General features: G+C 41.4%; 1 protein-coding gene across 1 annotated transcript in view; it reads left to right on the top strand.

Moving 5' to 3' along the window:
* NKD1 (NKD inhibitor of WNT signaling pathway 1) overlaps positions 1 to 16,784 on the top strand; it is a 159,345-nt gene extending 142,561 nt beyond the window's left edge. The window contains exons 7-10 of the mRNA XM_026652867.2: positions 3,849 to 3,996; positions 5,700 to 5,784; positions 11,974 to 12,104; positions 13,878 to 16,784. Coding sequence (XP_026508652.1) covers positions 3,849 to 3,996; positions 5,700 to 5,784; positions 11,974 to 12,104; positions 13,878 to 14,452 — 939 coding nt within the window. The 3' untranslated portion in view covers positions 14,453 to 16,784. The remainder of the gene's footprint in view (positions 1 to 3,848; positions 3,997 to 5,699; positions 5,785 to 11,973; positions 12,105 to 13,877) is intronic.
* The last annotated feature ends 2,402 nt before the right edge of the window (positions 16,785 to 19,186 follow it).

Genomic DNA, 19,186 nt, shown 5'->3' with positions numbered 1-19,186 from the left:
AAGATGAAAATTCTCCTTGGAGAAAAATGTAAGGCATGTTTGGAAGACCTGTACAGGCTTTGTAGCATATATCGTGATGGGCCTAGTGCCAATAATTTGGGAGAGAAGTGAGCCCCACAATAGCTACCCTAGAGACAGGGCCGTGGGGAAACAGCTTCAGTCATAGTTCAAGGCTGATGTCCTGCTGACAACTCATTCTGAGTCTTCAGTCCCACAAGGTCACCTCAGGAATTTGAATGATTCTGAGGATCTCCTTTTTGTGAAGGAGGTACTATCAAGCAATCAGGAGGCAGAGAGGTCTGTTTGCTAGAGGCAGCTCAACCAGAAACTTGCCAGGGCAATAAAGTCGGTAGTTGAGTGGGCTGGTTTGCCCATAGGAGAGCTGTCAATGTACAAGAATTACAAGACCCCAAATAAGGAGCATGAGTAAATGAATCCCTTAATAAAAATGTTGGTGGTGATATCTAAGAGACCGGGGTTAAGAGTGCAAGGAAGTGGATTAGGTTACATAAGGGTACTTCTAATCTTGATTGACTGGTTCATGCCCGTCTGAAGGGTGTTTTCATTGAGCTCCCGATTGCAAAGAAGTTCTTATCCTCATGGAGGGAATTAGATATTGAAACTTGGGGAACTTGACAAAATACTAAAGGCAGCAACACAATAGAAAAGCACAATTTTAATGGGACTTTTGTGCAGTATGTTAAAATGCCTGGTGGCTGGATAGACTGAAGTAATTTGGGATAATTCAAACCCATTTGGTTGAGAGTTGCAAAATTTTCTGACCTGATATGGGTGCAGATATATTGCTGGCTCAGAGAGTACATGTTGTGCCTGTATTACAGCTGGCCTGCCTTGACAAGGCCTGGAAGTACTTCCTAAAATGTTGAGCAAGGGGTTTGTTGGGAAAGACCAAGACAGTGGAAGAGGAAAAATAGGGACCACGTTTCGGTTGTGTGGGGGTTAGGCAGCCCTCACCAACAGAAAAAAAAATCATTTAAAAAGCCAATGAAAGTACAGAACTTCTGTCTTTGCATGTTCCAGAGTAAAATGAGAGGGGTTAACAAGCAAATGGTACAAGCATATAGGATATTGGAACAAAAAAGGGGGATTAGGTTGTTGGGGACAAATGTGTGCGCGTTCACCAAATTAAAATTGGCAGTACACGAAAAGTTACCTGTGCTGGTTATCCGTATCCAAGGAAGGAAGAGCGTAGTGGCAGAATACTTGTTGGGGAATGAAACAATAAGGTCTCTGTTCAGCAAAACACTTAAATATGTGCTTAAATCCCATTAAAATTAAGGATGTACTTAAGAACTTTGTTAAATAGAGATGGCTTGGTCAATCAGGATCTGTGTGCATAGTATGAGGCCTTCCAGAAGTTAGTTTAGGAAGGGAGTATTCCAGTGATGGCTGTCTTGTTGTTGTTGTTTTTTTTTTTTTGTCAGCTGCAATAAAAACTTCAGCCTGTGAAGCCTTCTGTCAGATGCTGCTCTTTCTGTTAAGAGACTTTCCAGTAGGTTTGGGTAAGTTTCAAGACATGATGAAAGTGTGAGAGGAGAGGGTGGGTGAGTTTATCAGTCAGTCAGTCATTCCCTGATGCAGGCTTTCAGGCATCGGTTCTTGTCAAAAGGATGGAAACAAGCCACCAACACAGCTTATGACAACCCTTATACCTTTGCGGAGGAAATAAGAGAGATTTCTGTGGAAGGAATGGACAAGCTGCCAAATTCCGCTCTTATTTCTACCAATGTAAGGGCTTGATCCTAAGCGTTGAAGTCAGTGGGAGCAGGAGCAGACCCTAAATCTGGAGTAATTCCACTGACTTTTGTAAAGTTGCAGAGGTGGTAAATCAGGGCAGAATTTGGATCTTCTACATTAGACCTTTCAGGCTAGAAGAGGTAGAGCCTCAGCTACTGTAAATCATTTCCCTTAACCATAGTTTCAAAGTTTCCCTGGATGTTACACTGAAAGGAATATGTCTGTTAACTGCAAAATATTCAGAGTGTGCAGGAGATTAGTATTTGACTGTCTCTTTTAACGCTGGCTAGATAAAGAGGCATGTATACTACATCAGGTTAAACTGATGTGTCTGCTAGTGCTCCCCTGGGCGTACTTTGAGGCTACATTTCTAAGGGTTTGAACCCTAAGTGAATCCTATAGGATTTAAGATTTTATTGAATGCAAGAACTAAGTCTCCATCTTCTTCAGAACCAGTTTTGTTATATTTAACAAAGGCGCCTGGAAAAGGCGTAGTTCTGGGATAGGTCTCGGGTTAGAGAGACTGGTAGATAATTTATTAGACGTGTATTCAGTGGGACCTTTAAAGCCTGCTGGGCTTGATACACTTTGATCCTAGAATGGTGTCCATGACAGGACTGGCTGGTACTGATATAAATAAATAATAAATGTGGGTTAGTTCACTCAGAGAATTGTCTCCATCTCAAGTAATGAGCAAAGTAGTAGATCTCTTACTCAGCTTGGCAGTAGCTAGGTAGTATGGAGTAAGGACATTTGTGGAAGGTTAATGAAGGCTGACTGGTTTGGATAAATTTGAGCTGAGTTGCAACACCAAATGCAAAAGGGGCTATGTTCCAGCCAGACATCAAGTAAGAAGAATGGGGATTCACTAGTCCTCCTGCATGAGACAAATGGATGATTTGAATTTGGTAGTGCTGCTTCTGATCGGCCTCTGTTCAGTAAAGCACTTAAGCATGTGCTTAAGTCCTGTTTACGTCAATGGCACTTACTGTAAAGCACCAACGTACGTGTTTTGCTGAATACGGATGGACTTAATCTCCTACTTAAATAAATGCTTGCCTGAACTGGAGCTATGGAGAGGAATTCTGAATTGCCCCTACCCTTGCAATTTCTTACGCTGCCTTAATTGAATTATGAAACATTGTTTTTTATCCCACCTATTATGAGACCTGCGTAATGGTGATGGTAACCTAAAGAGAGCAATATATTCAGATAGGCCTGAATCTGAACACCAGATCTCAGCTATTCTGAACTTTGGGTAAATTCAAATCCAATTCTAAATGTTGTGACGCAGGTCTATCTCTGTAGTGGGTTGACCGAAAACACCCTCATTGTTTTGAGAAATGTAGATCAATCTGATTCTAGATCTCTAAAACTCACCAATAATGTGTTCTATGGAATCTCTAGATATCTCTGCCCTCTAGATATCAAAAGGGAATCACAGGAAGCAACCATCGTCCTGAGGCCAGGATTGGTTATCTATCATGTGCTGTGGAAATTGGGGATATGGGTCTGCTTTATTGAAAAAAAATAAGGAAATACTTGTTTTGGTCATGCAAACTCTGTTTTCCATTGCTATATAAATAATATTTTATACCTTAGCTGTATTTATGACAATAGAGAGAAACTGGTAGGGGAAACTGCTAGTTAAACAGCTTGTGGTGTGTGTTTGGAAAATGTGAATAAACTATGTGTTTTTTCTAAGGGTGTTTTGGTCTATTCTGTCCCATTTTATAACATGTATGCCATTTGAATGTAAGGAATATGGAAGAAGAGGGTCATATACTTGAAACACTTCTTTTATAGCTTTCACTTGATGTCCTGAGATAGGCTGTATTTATCTGTAAATCCAGCAGGGAAACGTGGCTAAGGATATGTCCATTTGAGAAACAGAAGACTTGATTCGATGAAGCTTGGTACTTCTTCAAGGCGCTGAGCACCCTTAACTCCCTTTTGAATTCAGTGAGATTTGAGGGTGCCTTGGCACCTGATTGGTCCAGAATGGTTAAATTCGTCAGTACCAAAGGAATTGGTTCTTTACCCGTTTTTACAATATTATTTTTCTGGTTGTGTTTCAATCCCAATTGTAGGACATTACAAGTTTGCTTCATACCATCTATGAGGTAGTTGATGCATCAGTAAACCACTCCCCTAGTTCCAGTAAAACTCTGCGAGTGAAGCTTACTGTGGCACCTGATGGAAGTCAGAAGAAAAAGAGTATCTTACTAAACCCTGCTGGTAAGCACATGCCATATGCCCTATGAATTATTGCCAAAACATTTCCCCTCAAAGATTTCAGTTCACATTTCCTAGTAGAAAAACCAGTTATAGGGACACTTGAATCAGAACAACTGATTCTGGGCATGTTGTAATTTCTAACTGCCCATTGGAGGCCTCAGCTATGGATGTTCTAACTTAGGAGTCTGTGTTTGAAATTCATTGTTTCATTTGGTTTGATAATTTCTGATTCACAGTAGTTACAGACTACAAGCTACATGAAGGTTTTGTCTACACTAGAAAGTTGTACCACTTTAACTATACCAATATAGTTAAAGTGGTACAATCCTCGTAGTGTGGACACAGTTTTATCGGTATACAGGTGCTTTATACCAATATATCTATTCCTGTATGGGAAGAGGAATAACTATACCAGTATAAAGCAGCTTTATATCAGTATAATTGCATCCACACTATGCTTTGGCTGATATAAATATGTTGGTTTTTAAAAAATCACACCCCAACCAAAATAGTTATACCTGCAAAGCTTTCAAGGCTAGGTCTACACTACTGGGGAGGGGGGAGGGGGTCGACCTAAGATACGCAACTTCAGCTACGTGAATAGCGTAGCTGAAGTTGCGTATTTTAGGTCGACTTACCTGGCTGTGAGGACGGCGGCGAGTCGGCCGCTGCCGCTCCCCCGTCGACTCCGCTTCCGCCTCTTGTCGCAGTGGATTTCCGGAGTCGACGGCAGAGCCATCGGGGATCAATTTTATCACGTCTACACTAGACGCGATAAATCGATCCCCGATAGATCGATCACTACCCGCCGATCCGGCGAGTAGTGAAAACGTGCCCCAAGTTTAATCCAGGCCTTAGGAAGCCAACTGGAGAAAAGAGAGAACTACATCACTGCACCTTTAATGCATGCTATACAATATGTAGAATCTGTTTAGCCCTTCCAGTTAATCAATAAATACTTGCTAATTATACAGTCGTGGCTGATGTATATTGATCAGTTTAAGTACAAATATTGGACAAATACTGTCATCAGATGCACAAGGGTGACTCTCTTAGCCCTCTGAGGGCAATAGATTCTGCCTATAATGTGTTACTCGAACTGTCTTGCACATTAAAGAATTACCAGGGCTTGCCAACACAAAAGTTGCACTGCTTTAACTATACCAGCGTAGTGCAGTGGCAGTTATACCAGGATAAAGATACTTCTACCAATATAGCTATTCGCATACAGGAAGGGGAATAAGCTATATCAGTATAAGACACCTTTCTAGTAGTATAACTTCTCCATGCTAGGGGCTGTATCAATATAACCACACTCTTCACCAAAACAGTTATATCAGTGCAAAAACTTTGGGTACACTAGGCCCCAGAGTATGATCTTGATTTGAACTAATAAAGTAAAATTTTCAAAAGCACCTTAAGTGACTGAGGAGCCTAAATCCCATTGACTTTCAGTGGGACTGTAGGTACTTTTGAAAATGTTCCCCAAGGAACCTAAGTGATTTGGGCACCCAGTTACCATTGAAAATGGATAGGACTTAGGCTCCTAAGTCATTTTGTCATATTTGAAGGTTTTACCCATAATGAGGTATTATGGATTGGTGCAAACAGCAAGCCAATAATGAATATCTATGCCCTGCTGCACATTTGCCAGACAGAATAATATCAATAATATGAAATAACTTTCCTTTTTGGGGGTGCAGATTTGCAGAGCTCTAGGCACAGAGCTGAGAGCAAAGCCAGTGAAGAACTGAGAAGCTCTGAAAAGAAGCAGCGGGCTTCTCTCAGGTGAGTGGAATGAACTCGTCATCTACTCAAAGGAAGGAATTGCTGAGCTGGCAATGGGCCAACCTCAAAAGGCTCAGCTGCTGATATTTTAGTCAGAGGAATCATGGGAATTTGCACCTTGAAACAAACAGCAAATTCCATGGGATTACTACTGAAGTAGGCTTTCCTGTGGCACCCCTGGCTGCTAGTGCCAGAGTCCATATCCAGGCAAGCCTAGGAAGCTAGCTTTAGTGAAAGATGTTATTTATGTCTCTAGTTTCTAGCCATACAAGCTTTGCTTTACCATCTCCTACCTCTGAGAACCCATTGGAAGGTTTGGGTGAACATTTCACTTAAAAAAGCACCAATTGAGCATCTCAATGAAAGATGTCTTTGCTTGTGTTTGGGCAAAACCATACATTAGCCCTCCCCCCCACCCCCCTTTGCAGTTTCCACCCCTCTCCTACCACGGTCTATTTTTCTTTTCCCTTTGTGCTATCCAGCTATTCCACAGAATCATTGGGCAGGGACCCTGTTCTCTTGCATGTCTTCTGTTATCACCAGGCAGTCCAGTGGTGCTTTATACAAAATGAGAAAGAACCTTAAATAGAGAAATTAACATTGAATATTGATTGCTTTGGAGCCTTATCTCCCTTCAGGTTTACTTAGGGCTCATTAAGAAACATGATTCCATTAGACCAAGGAAAGATGGGTGATGATATTTTAAAACCCCACCACCAATCCTAGGTGCTCTTTTAATGGATCATGGTCACTAGGGTTGTCAGCAGGGATTGATCCCTTGGGTACATTAGCACCCAGGCCCAGATCCTCTAAGGTATTTACGTGTCTAACTCTCATTGCTTTCAGTAGGAGATAAGTGCCTGGGCTCAAAAGCTCACGTCCCTACTACTTGAGTTAACGGAGTAAGTTTATTAGCTGCAGCTAAGTAGCAAGCTCTTACGCACCATGTGGGCCAGCCACTGGACCGACACATTCATTTCTATTCCTATACATATAAAAGTGCCTTTTCCAGGCACTGGCCTCATAAGCAGATTCTAAAAACACAGCCTGGTTTCAAAGAACAACAAGAAAACCGAACCACCATAACAGCAAAAGATCAACCAGCTGTCTGAGGTGAGGAAAAACTCCCATGCACTTAACCAGCATTTCACATGTTCAGGTGTTTGAGCACTGAGGATGGCTGACTGCATTAGTTCACACAGAGGTACTGAAGATAAATACAGTTTTTCTTTCCCTTTCCAGTCTGCCCAGAAGGACCCATGCCTCCCTTCAGCTTCTTCAGCTGAGTGGGCTTGGGTCTTAGTTTAATTTCCTCCTTTCAGCTCCACCAGAAGAAGGCTTTCCTCCAGTGGGCAGACGGCTTCCAACCTATCTCTACTCTGCTTCCAGTCCTACCTCTTCATTAACAAACACTACCAGTTCTAGTCCTTGGTAACACCTTGTACCACATCGTGGCCTGAGCTCCGAACCCGGCCTGCCCCTCTTCTGCTACCCTCCAGTCTAAGAAAAGCAGATGGGAACTGGCAGTAGAGAAGGGGAAAGCCTCCCAGCAGAAGGAAGGGAGGAGAGGGGTTCTTAGCAGAGGGGCAGGCAGAGTTCTTCCCTCTAAGAGACTCCCAACCCATCCTGCCTCCCAGCAGCTAGAAATAATTCCCCCTCCTTGCCACACAGTCCCCTTGTGAACCCCTAGCCCCTTAGGAAATTAGCCAGTCACTGGTTAACATTCACCCACAGATTAGCAAGATTCCCAAGGGTTGATGCTTTCATTGTAAATCTTCAAGGAAAATTAGCGCGGGGGCGGGGGGATTTGTTTTTTGTTTTTAAGTCTCAAGATGCCCTTCACCACTTGAAAAAAAAAATCTGTCTATTGTTTTTTTGTGGATTCCTGCCTGTGTGACTCAGGGTGCATCCATTTCCAATGAAGTACAGACACAGTAGTTTCTTTTATGCACAGCTGCAGGTACGGTTGCAGCCTTCTAGAGATAAGATAAAACAGACCTATTTGAAGTCTCTCCCTGAAGGAATGGAATGCACAATATTAGTTTGGATGCCAGTCTAGAATAGGCCTTGTTCCTATGAAAATGTCTAGTCATGTCATTGGCAAGGTTAGCAAAGAGAAGCACGTATTTGCCCCATTTCACATCTTCCACCTGCCTTATAGACAAATGCTGCACTGAATATCAGAATATGTGATAGTCAGTTGAGACAGATCTGTCAAGGGCAGATTTCAAAGTGTATCTTACTTATTTTATTTATACAGTGAACAAAAATGCTCCCCTTGCAATTCAGTGTAGAAGTGTTATTTCCATTGTTCAAATGGGTAATTAAACAAAAAACTTATAATCCTGTAATTTTCATATCTCCTAATATAGTTCCACTGCTTTGGACAAATCTTCTCTATGGTCACTGTATATGTTTGGGTTAGTATGAAGTTGTCTTAACATTCAAGCTAGGGCCGAAGGGAACGTTAGTTGGGGCTGACATGTCATCAACACAATAGTAGTGATTGTTTCTTTGGCTGCAATTAAAAAAAAAAAAGTTCTAGTTCTGTGCTTCCTTGACTTCAGGAGTATTTTTCTCAAGGGGATGTACTTCGTTCAACAAATATGCCAGCAGGGGGAGTGTTCACGTTCATTGGGGTGGGGGTGGGGTGGGGGGCAAAAAGCAACTGGGACTCCCTTCTGAGTATTTCTGTCGAATACTCAGAAATACTCCAGAGCAGTGGATCCAGATTCAGAGATCAAAATTACAGGCAAGAAAACAAATTCTGCCTTTTTACCTGGGACTCCATACCAATTGTTTTTAGCACAAAGGCTCTCTCTGGGCACTTGGTTGATTACTTGACCAGGCAGTTCAGGGTGGAATTTCCCCACCCCCCCTTGCAAATACAAGTCCACATTATTTGCTTAGTAATTTGAATGTATTTGCATGAAGAGACATCTTAGCTGACTTAAGATGTAGAGCCCATAACCTGTTCAAAAGCTGTTTCTTCATCTGAATTGAACGAGGTGCTGCTTCTGAATAGGACAGGGCTGTATTCTGAATGTCAACTACTCCCATTTGAAACCAGCAGTCATACTTGCACCAAATGTGTTTTCTATGGGTCACATTCTCGGCTCTGCTCCGTTTTTACCCCTCTGCCACAGGATGCAGATGGTCCCTTGGGTTCCATTGCTAGCAGGCTTATGTTAGAGCCTTCCTAGGCAATTCTAACCAGTAACCAGGGCTAAGCAGAGCATCAGGCAGCCAACACTGAATTCCTGAGAATCCCCTTCCTTCGCTACTCCCTGCCAAATGTGGACACAGCATAGAATCTGGCCCTTGTGTCTGTTGCAGGAATAAGCCCCAAGTTTCTGTGCACCTTGGCCAAATGGCTAAGCGTGTGAAAGTCTTCCTCACGTTCATCAGTGGCAAGGGGATGAATGTGTGGGGGCTCTCCTTTGGAGTTGCAATGAAATCATGTGTGAGAGGCATATATTTTCATGATTTCAGTCTCCTGGGAATTACAGGCAAGATTCTATTAATATTCAAGATGAAGCTGATAGGGATGTCCCTGCCTGTCAGGTGGGAAAAGTATTCTGGGGGTGGGATTTCATATGTTGGAAGCTATGGGCTAGAGCTTCTACCTGTAGTGCTAATGCAAGTATTCAGATCAAGTATCCAGATTTATGATTGGTTTACCCAGCATCTCTCTCATAATAATAATAGCACTGACAGCGAGAACACCATTAGCAGGCAACTTCATGGTTTGGTTGTGTTAATGCCATCCCATTTCTGTTGCTGTTTATACTTGCTTTTGGGCAACAGGGAAAATACTTATATAAAACAAGGCTTTGAAATATCTTTCCCCTCTCCCACAGATACACAGTCTCCATTGGTACCTATTGGCTTTTTCTCCTCATCCTCTTCACCCAGACCTGTTTAAGCAATTTAGCCCTGGCTTGTTTAAATGTCATGTTCTCTCAGACCGCAGCTTTCAGGAAATGTCCTTTGCAGTTTCCTGACCTACACATTCGTGCTGCTGTATCCCCCATTCTGTTATATAATAGCAGCACTGCTTGTCGTAATAGTGCTTCAGAGTTTCAGAAAAGGGTTTCACATACTGTTCAAAGACATTAGCAAATGTCTCTTTCTCAGACACACACATTCTTACATCCTGCAGAAGATTAGAATCAAGTGTTTGATGCCTGAATGCTTCCATGTATGTGCAAAGGAGCAGGCAGGGGATGGATGCCAGAAACCCCAGTGGTCAGAAATACTTGAAGTTCTCTTTGGCGGTGGAGCACATCTCTCATCAACGTGTAATTGCTTCACTGTGTATATTTGCATTGTTGAATGTCATCTTACATGTAAGAAAGCTGTTAGAATTCAGGGCTGTGATGGTACTAGCATAATTTTTCTCCATTGTCTCAGTGAGGGATGGAATTCATTACAGTACCAAAAAAACTGGTTCCCAGGTAGTTTCATTTTATACAATGCTGCTGACTGTGCTGGACCAGAAACAGTTATTCCTACGCTGTATGAACCATACAGTGTCTTCAATGCATGCATGCAACTTCCACTGATCTCCACGAGCTGTGGCAGATCAGCAGCAATATATGGCACTTGTATGCCAAATCGTAGCTGTTGAAGCTCTTTGATTTGTGTTCCTACAAGTTAAACTGCCATAGTTGTAGAATTCCACAAAGATCCAGATGAGGTTTGTATGGTGTATGGGCTGATTAGTTATCAAAAGCAGAAAAAGCCTGGTAGTGTCCTGTTCCAGCTCTTTTTGACATGCTAGTGCAGTGGTGTAAAGGTGACTTCAGCACCATATTCCAAACCTTTAAAGTTTCACGGCTTTCCAGGCAGGCAGTGTCACATGCAAGAATATTTGCATATACACCTCTACCCCGATATAACGCTGTCCTCGGGAGCCAAAAAATCTTACCGCGTTATAGGTGAAACCGCGTTATATCGAATATGCTTTGATCCGCTGGAGCGTGCAGTCCCCCCCCACACCCACCTGGAGCGCTGCTTTACTGCGTTATATCCGAATTCGTGTTATGTCGGGGTAGAGGTGTATTAAAGCAATGTAAACTTAACCCTCCAAATGAATCTGACACCCTGTGATAGATTGGGGATTTTTATCAAGGTGGCTCTCTAGGAGATCCCTACTGAGACACCAACCTCACACAGGGCGCAATCCTGCAGACTGCAAGGTGCTGAAAGATAAAGCTTAACTTCTGTGCTGAACTGGGGCCTGAGCACTCAACGCCATGCAGGACTGAGCCCTTATTTTGGAGCGAGCCTGAAATCCTGGCCTCCCACTGATAGAAGTAGGGTTTCACGGAGGTGTAAAGGAAAGCAAAATCCATCCCACGGTCTCAGAGATGGAAGTGCCGCCCTGAATGATAATCCGTGATTTAATGAAAAAAGTGTTTTCCTCATCCCATTTGTTGCAATAGAGAAATTGTTCACATCTGGACATGGTGAATGAAACTGTTCAGCATTGTTGGCTACAGTATTGTAAACCCCTGCTTGATTTTTTTCCCCCCTCATAAACAAATGGTATTTCAGATATTCATTCTCAGGAAATAGTTCTGCTATAAATAAAGTTGCAAAGCTGAGCAGGAAAAGGAGTCGGGATTATGAAGCCAGAGGTTGATCTGACTTTATTAAACGTATTTTGGCAAAAAGCAATGCATTATCTCAGATTTTTTCCACTGACACCTTCTCCCCCAGTTTCTCTCTAGTAAATACACCTGCATACTTCTCTGAAGCAGAACCACATGAACATTTAGACCATTTATCTAACACCAAACTCATTCCAATGCCTCCCTGCAGAGCTGGGAGCAGCCATGTCAAACAGCAGCCTTTCCTTGGCATGCCCAGATTAGCAAATGTATTGAATGGTTTGGCCCAGCTACAGACTCTACGCAGTATGTAATAAACCCTCATGGTGTTATCTGCTTTTGCGTGAAGCAGATTTGAAAGTATCCTTTTTTGCAACATCATGGACTCAATGTATAGGAGGGAAAGGAGAGTCGATGCAGGGCTGTATAGTTAGCCCATGGGAAATCCAGAACGTCAGACGTTCGTTGCAAGTAACTCCTATCATTTCAAAGTGTCCATGAACTTTTGGATTCGAGGTGGCAGTAACAATTTGAAGAAGTTTTGCTGAATTTTCATTTTGCTTCCTGCTCACAGATATCACCCCAGTGACAACACTCCTGAGCAAAGCGGGTGCTATCGCCATTGCGTGGATGAGAACATTGAAAGGAGAAACCACTATTTGGATCTTGCAGGAATAGAAAACTATACATCGAAATTTGGGCCAGGTAATATAGGAATTGATTTTTCAGACTTTTGTCCCAGTTCTGTCTTCAGCTACACGGGCTGAATTGGGCCCACTGAATTTAGAAATGAGCATGTTGTGTGATTGATCCATAGCTATTTACTGGAGATGGGCTTGGAGAGCAGTGTTCAGATCCAGTTTATTAGGACTGGGGCAAAATCAGGGCTAGGCTTCGATGATGCAGGCCACATCTGAACTGGAACCAGAAAATAGTTGCTTTCAGATTTTGGCATCCAATCCAGAACCAAAACCCCCAGATTCAAAGGGGTTTGGACTGCAGTTTTGCCCTGCCTCTGTATTTTACTGTATCAGATGACATCACTTTGATATAATCTAGACTGATGTCCAAGAAGGAGAGTTTGTCAAAATAGAGTAAGTGTCAGGGCTGGGGCATGGGTAGCGTGTCCTAAGGGGTGGCACTGGGTGCAAGCCAAGAGTCCAGGGCCAAGGAGCCAATTACCAAGAATCAGGCCAAGTTGGAACAATAGGAGATCAGAATCAAGAGACAGATCAGAGGACGGGGATCAAGAGTCAGTTGTCAAGAATGTAGGGAGGCCACTTGTCCAGTTTTGAACTGGACAGTCTTCTTTTGGGGTGTCCCCTGTCTGGTTTTGTCCGGTATTGGTCAAGGGGTGCCATTTTTAAGAGCATGCCTCTCTGCCCCCTACAATGTGACCTTGAACACACCATGTGTGCGAGGTCACGCCAACGGGGGCAGAGTGGCATGCACTTAGAGATGATGCCCCCCCATGTGGCATGACCTCACATGCTAGGTCACCCGGCAGAGGTGGGGTCACACAAGCGGAGGCAGGCCCATGCCATTCCCAGAAGTACTGGAATGTTTGGAATTCTGGGAACATGTCAGTGACCACCCTACATGAGTCAGGACACAAGGAGGTCAGGATCAGAAGGCCAGAACAGGTAAAGACGAGAGCAGCAGTCCATGGCAGCGTGAAGCCCAGTTGTACAGCCATCGTCCTGTTCTCTCCTCTGGGCTTCAGCCCTTATTTAAGCCAATCAGGAACCATGGCAGTCACCCAATCAGAGCATAGGGATGGGGCTTGTGCTTAGTTCAGGTTCCTGGATCTGTGGTCCCAGCTGCTGTCTGTGAGATTGCCAGGTGGAGGATTGGAGTCTCAACACCCACAGGGCCTGACAGTAAGGCCTTCTTTTAAAAAAAAATATTCATTTGATAGTATTTAATAATAGGACTGTGACAGGGTCCTCTGGCTCCTGCCTCCGCTTTGGTTCACAAATTGCTTAGAGACCCGTGTGCTGGTCAAACATCTTGTGTAGTTTATTTACACCACCTTCACACTATATACAGCTCTGCTCCAAGTGTCCTAGGGAGTCCCCAGCTCCTGTAACAAGCAGCAAAGGGTAATCTCTCTCTCCTCCCCCTGTTGCCTGCTTTTCCCCCTTCTACTTCCTTCCTGTGCCTATTTGTAGCCTCTGCCTAATGGCTTAATTAGCTTGCCAGTTCTGCTCCCCCCCACAAATTAGGCACAGCTCTGTTTAACCAGCTCCATTCTGCATTGTTTGATTGGAGCTGCCGTGACAAGAGTGCTGGCTCAACCCTTCTTGCCTAGCACTCTGTCACAAGGACTTTTAAAACTTTTTCTAAACAGCTACGGGTATAATTACATTCACTTCCCGAGGAAAATTCTACTCTGCTAATAAACTTAACCCTGCCAAGTGCATGCTGCTAATTAAAATTTGAAATATTAGATAACTAACTCTGTTTGTTCCTTTCTAGGATCTCCTCCAGCAGCTCAGAAATATGACCCACCAAATAGAGTTGTGAATCAGACTAGATCCCGCTCTCATGAACCTGAAATCTTCCATGCCCACCACAGGAAATCTCAAGTAGTGGACCCCAGCCACATCAATTTGGCTGATGCCTCATACGCCAAGATTGCAGAAATACAACAAAGGCTGCGCAATCAGGACTCAAACAAGCACTTTGTTAGGTCTCCCAAGGTCCAGAGCAAAAATGTAGCCTCTGTTCACCCTGGAAGGGCAGTAAGGAATAAACCTCTTCAAGGTGCATCCATGCCGATGGCTTCCCCAACTGCACGGGTGGGCCAGAATCTTCCTTACCTCCCCATGCAGTCCCAGCAGGCTCACAAGAAACATAAGCAGAGGGCAAAGGAGAATCATCAAATGTGCAAAACCTTCCATTCTCCGGGGACAGTTGTGGAAAAAGAGCAGGTGAGAGACCTTCCCACAGTCATTTTATATGAAGGCCAAGTTGGACAAATGATCCAGAGACATGAACACCATCACCACCATGAGCATCACCACCACTATCATCACTTCTACCAGACATAAAACCGATCCCACCAATATCCTCCAGGAATCCCCCCATATGAAGGAAACGCCTTCCTGTGACTTCAGACTAAGGCATTATTATGATTAATATTATTGTTACTCCATTAATATTCTGCTAGCGTATATTTTAGAAATTATATGAAACCATTGAAACTGACACTATTTATATGTTGTGAAACTGCATAGCTTACTTAACAACTTGTTGATATTGGTTTTTAAGTGGCTTGTAAAACAACAAACAGCCATAGCTTTCAGAGCTGTGATTTAATGCAGGTCATCAACGCACTTCCTTTACAAGTACTTCCTTCATTGTATTAGAAAAAGATACTTCAAACAACACTGCAGACATCTAGCTTACCAGTCTGCCATATGTCGGCTTATTGCACACAAGCCTTTTATCAGGGGAGCAATGTTCGAAGGTTTGGACTCCAGAAATACTCAGAATAACAGAAAATACAAACAGCTGCTACCTCTAGTATTATTCAAATTTTCTTTTCTTTTTATTGATTGTAATGTGCTACAAGGGGATTTTAATATACTGCATTCATGTAGCCTGTTTGTGTTGTACTTTCACATCTTTTCAAGCTATCTTAATAATTACAAGGAAATATTAGCTATATTTGTCAACAGAGCTACATTTTACAACTGATACTTTCTTTTTCCCTTCAAGGTTCTTTACTGACTCAAGTCCAGTCTGTTAGATATTGAGTAATATTTAAATATACTTCCTTTTTTCTTTTATTTACTCTCCATTCTGCATTGGGAAACCATCTGAGAGGAAAGAAAAGAGGTCGATGTTAACCATCACTAAACCTTAATGCTTGGGCCATAACTAACATTCATTGTTTTGTTTTGTTTTGAATCCACAATTCTTTGTTTTGAGAAAGAATTGGAGGAAAATATACTTTCTCACTTTAAATGTTGGCAAATATATATAAAAATATAAATAGATAAATATATATATATATATACACACACACACTCTCAGGTACATTTTCTTGTGTTTTAGAAATCTGTGGTTTGAATATTAACATTATTTTTTTCTTACAACAGTGACTTTTTAGGGATGTTATAAAACACATACCCCATGGCATTTTCTTGGGTGCCTGCGATTTGTGTTTCCCCAGCACCTACAGCTTTGCTCTGCTCCTTTTTTAAAGACAATTCAACATGTAAAGAACGCTGCTCACAGTCATTCTGGCCTCTACCACTCTTTTCATATCAAAGGGCTTCCATTCCACAAAGTAAAATGAGGCAAGACCTATGAGACTATTATTGGCTGCTGAGAAATTTAAAGGTCAAATGCAAATGGGAAAAAGTGTGACAAAAAAGTCAGTAAATCTGAGTTTTGCTTCCTATGAGGCTCAGATTTGTAGTACATTTGTACAGTGCAGGCAAAAGTGACTAAATAGCAACTGCTCTATTGCTTTTGGAACTAAAAAGTAGAGTTCTGATCACATAAAAATGTAACTGTTCTATCAAACATATTTGCTTTTGGTTTTAGTTTCTTTTAATTATTTGTGTGTTTTGTCTACAATGTATAGTGTGAAATGTTACTATCCCACATTTCTAAGGGCCCTTTATGAATAGGGCCTGTTTTGTTGCAACTACAGTCTTGATCAGTTCAAGATGGGAGATTTCCCTGCTGCTGAGCATTAAAACTGTTCGAAGGATAGTGTCCTAGGGAAGGACACAGAGACATCAACATTTAAAGAAAACAGTGTTGAAAGCCTTGCCTTCTTGTGGAATTGTGGGTAATTAGTTCCATCTCATGTCTCCCAAAATCAGCAGTTGTTTAGACTTATTGTCCCTTTGAAAAATCTGGTTTATTTTAATTTCTTTTTTAGACGTCGACATTGTGTTCTGTTAAATCTAGCAAAATGTTTTAAAGTGTGTTTGATCTGTGTGACAACTATACTGTTCTGTTTATTTTAAAATTCCTAAGTCCAAAAATATTTATATGCAGAATTTTCTGTATTGAAAATATGAAAAGGCCACAAATTTGGTTAGTTACCACTGAGTTGTTCTAGTCTAAGCCTGTTTTGCTGCTTGTGTATCATTCTTTTTCAATGTGTATATATAATTATGGACTGCAAAAAAAGGCATTTACATGTCTAGTAGAAGGAATAAGCTTATTTATATTATAGTGTTAACGAAGTCTGATGTATTCAAGTGACTTATGTTATATCGCATGCAAACACACAAGTGTACATTCCATCTGAAAAGGGATGCCATGCTATCTGTTCCTGAGATGTAAGAGATGCTGTTCTCTTTTCAGCAGAGTATTTGCCACCATTCTGCAATGTTAACAAAAGGAAATGGTTGATTTTTTTTTAAAATACACAGATCATTGCTGGCCAAAATATTTGAAATCTAGAATATATTTAGTATGTTTCATCTGGGGGGCAGGGGCTTGGGAGAGGGAGGAATGTAGAATGGGCAAGAATTGCTCTAAAACCCAAAGATATTCTGCCAGAAAAGATAACAGCAGTAGTAGTAACAAACTCCCATCTAATCTAAACATGTCCAAAGTTAATACCAATGAAAGTGGACTCTTAAAACAGCGAATCACAATTGACCATAAGCCACAACTTTTAACTTGATTTATTTTTTGATATCCAAAAGACAAATTCTACCTTGCTTATATTCTGTGAAGTACAAATGAATTTTAATAACATGGCATCCCCACACTAAAAAATTTGCACCAGCCACGTACGAACATACAGTAGCTAAATACTGTGTTGCATTTGTGTTACGTGCATTAAGTGTGAATAACTGCTCATGTAGCACAGTTTTTTTTCACAGAACCCTAAGTTTCTGTATCTTTTAAAAATGTTTGCTTTTCAGTATTTTGTATAGTAAATATAGATGGTTTTGACTAAATGCTTTATTTATTTAATAGCAAAAACTGTGCCAAGAGAAACTCCTGTTAATTAAAGTTTTACTAGTTCAGAAAATAACTTTCTGGGGGTCTTTTTTTGTGGATTTCAGTGGCACATTGTGATTGCTGCCAGTGCCTACAGATCAGGGAATCGCACTGATAGAAGGGCCCCCATTACCGCTAATGGGAACAGGGTTGGGCCATAGAGGATGAAGTGTGCATGCTTAGGTTTATATTTAAAATATTTAGCCTCAAAGTTCAAATTTCCTATCTCCTACATATTTCAGGCATGCAAATTCTGAAAACAAAGAAGCTCAAAGCTCTTGTCACTCCTTTGCTTAATAAAAAGCAAAAGAATCTAAGAAGATAGCAAGTCTCATCTTAGTCCATTGAATGCCTGTTGATTTTGATATGACCAAGATTTCACGCCAAGAGTATGGGATTAGAATCTCCACCACGCAGACAAATCTTTTCAGTATCTACTTTTCTGCTTCCTTCTTTTGATGGTTTTGGGAGTGATTAATATTTTTAAATTAAATGTATAGGAAAACCAGGCTCATAATTTTATTAAGAACAATAATAGTGCTTAGTACTTCATTAGAGCATTTCATCAGAGGTTCTCAAAGTGCATCCAAACATCTTCCAGTCACAAACAAACATAAGGCCGAATTCTTCCCTCAGATGCTGATGTACAGCTCTCACTGGCATGCTGGCAGAGCGGACTCTTTAGGGGGGAAAAATGAACAGGAAACCACATAATCTTTGACCTCTGTGACAGCCTTGCTACTTTAATGATCGCTAGTGAAGTGTACAGCAAAATGTTAATAGAAAAAAATTCTGAATAAAAACAAAAGAATTTCTGGTCACTTTAAGAAATGTCCATTGCTGTAAATTAAATAGTGGAGACTCAGAGACAAAGATGATAATTTTGACACATTTTAGTGTTAAGATACAGGTAACCCTTTTACTCAAGAACTTGTCTATTGCCATGCACACACAGTAAATGCCTAATATGATCCACATGCAGTTGTGCACCTCACTGGTTTACTGAGAGCCAGATTTCATCCACTGTTCCAAATGAATGGGGAAGTGACATCACTGTGGCTTTATCTACACTGGGAAAATGCATTGTTAGAAAACATGTTAACTAACATATTAAACATGATTTAGTGCATAGTGTAGACACACACAGTCAGAAATGTGCTAGTTGGTCATGGTTAACCCAAAGGGAGTCTCTAGAGTTAATCAAGACCAAAAGTTACATTTTCATGTCTACACTGGATGCTAAGTCATATTTAACATCACGTTAGTTAACGCACATTCTAATAATATAATGCAATATTCCAGTATAGACACGGCTGGGGATTTCTGATGGGTATACTCAAGGGCCCTTTGAGTTTATACACTTATTGCTAGTAAAACTGACCGCTTTCCTTGTGGGGAGGAGAGGGTCTTTAGAGTGCACCCAAACACAAACCGGTTTGAAAATCCCTTACATAAGAGCAACTTGGAGAAAAAACAAATTGAATTTACTTTCTGGGATTAGATTTCCCAGCTTCTCCATTGCTCCTATCCTACAACATCCAGGCTTGATTTATCACGTGATGATTTCTTTTTCTCTGCAGAATTTGACTGCCGATGAATTAATTTGACTTGGAAAGGGTATCTGTGTCTTTCTGCTTTGCATACCTGGTTTAGGTGGTCAGAGAATTGGAGCTAAACTTTAGACTGGATACCAGATATGTGGAATAACTAAATTGATATTTGTGCAGTAAATATTAAATTGTATCTCATGTGTGGTTTGGATCATGGTTCTTAAACAACGTTGTTAATCATGCTCTAATCTTTTTATA

Source organism: Terrapene carolina, unplaced genomic scaffold (genome assembly GCF_002925995.2).
Source record: "Terrapene carolina triunguis isolate 2854851 unplaced genomic scaffold, T_m_triunguis-2.0 Scaffold130, whole genome shotgun sequence".
Lineage (NCBI taxonomy): Eukaryota > Metazoa > Chordata > Testudines > Emydidae > Terrapene > Terrapene triunguis.
This window is presented reverse-complemented; position numbering and strand designations above follow the sequence as displayed.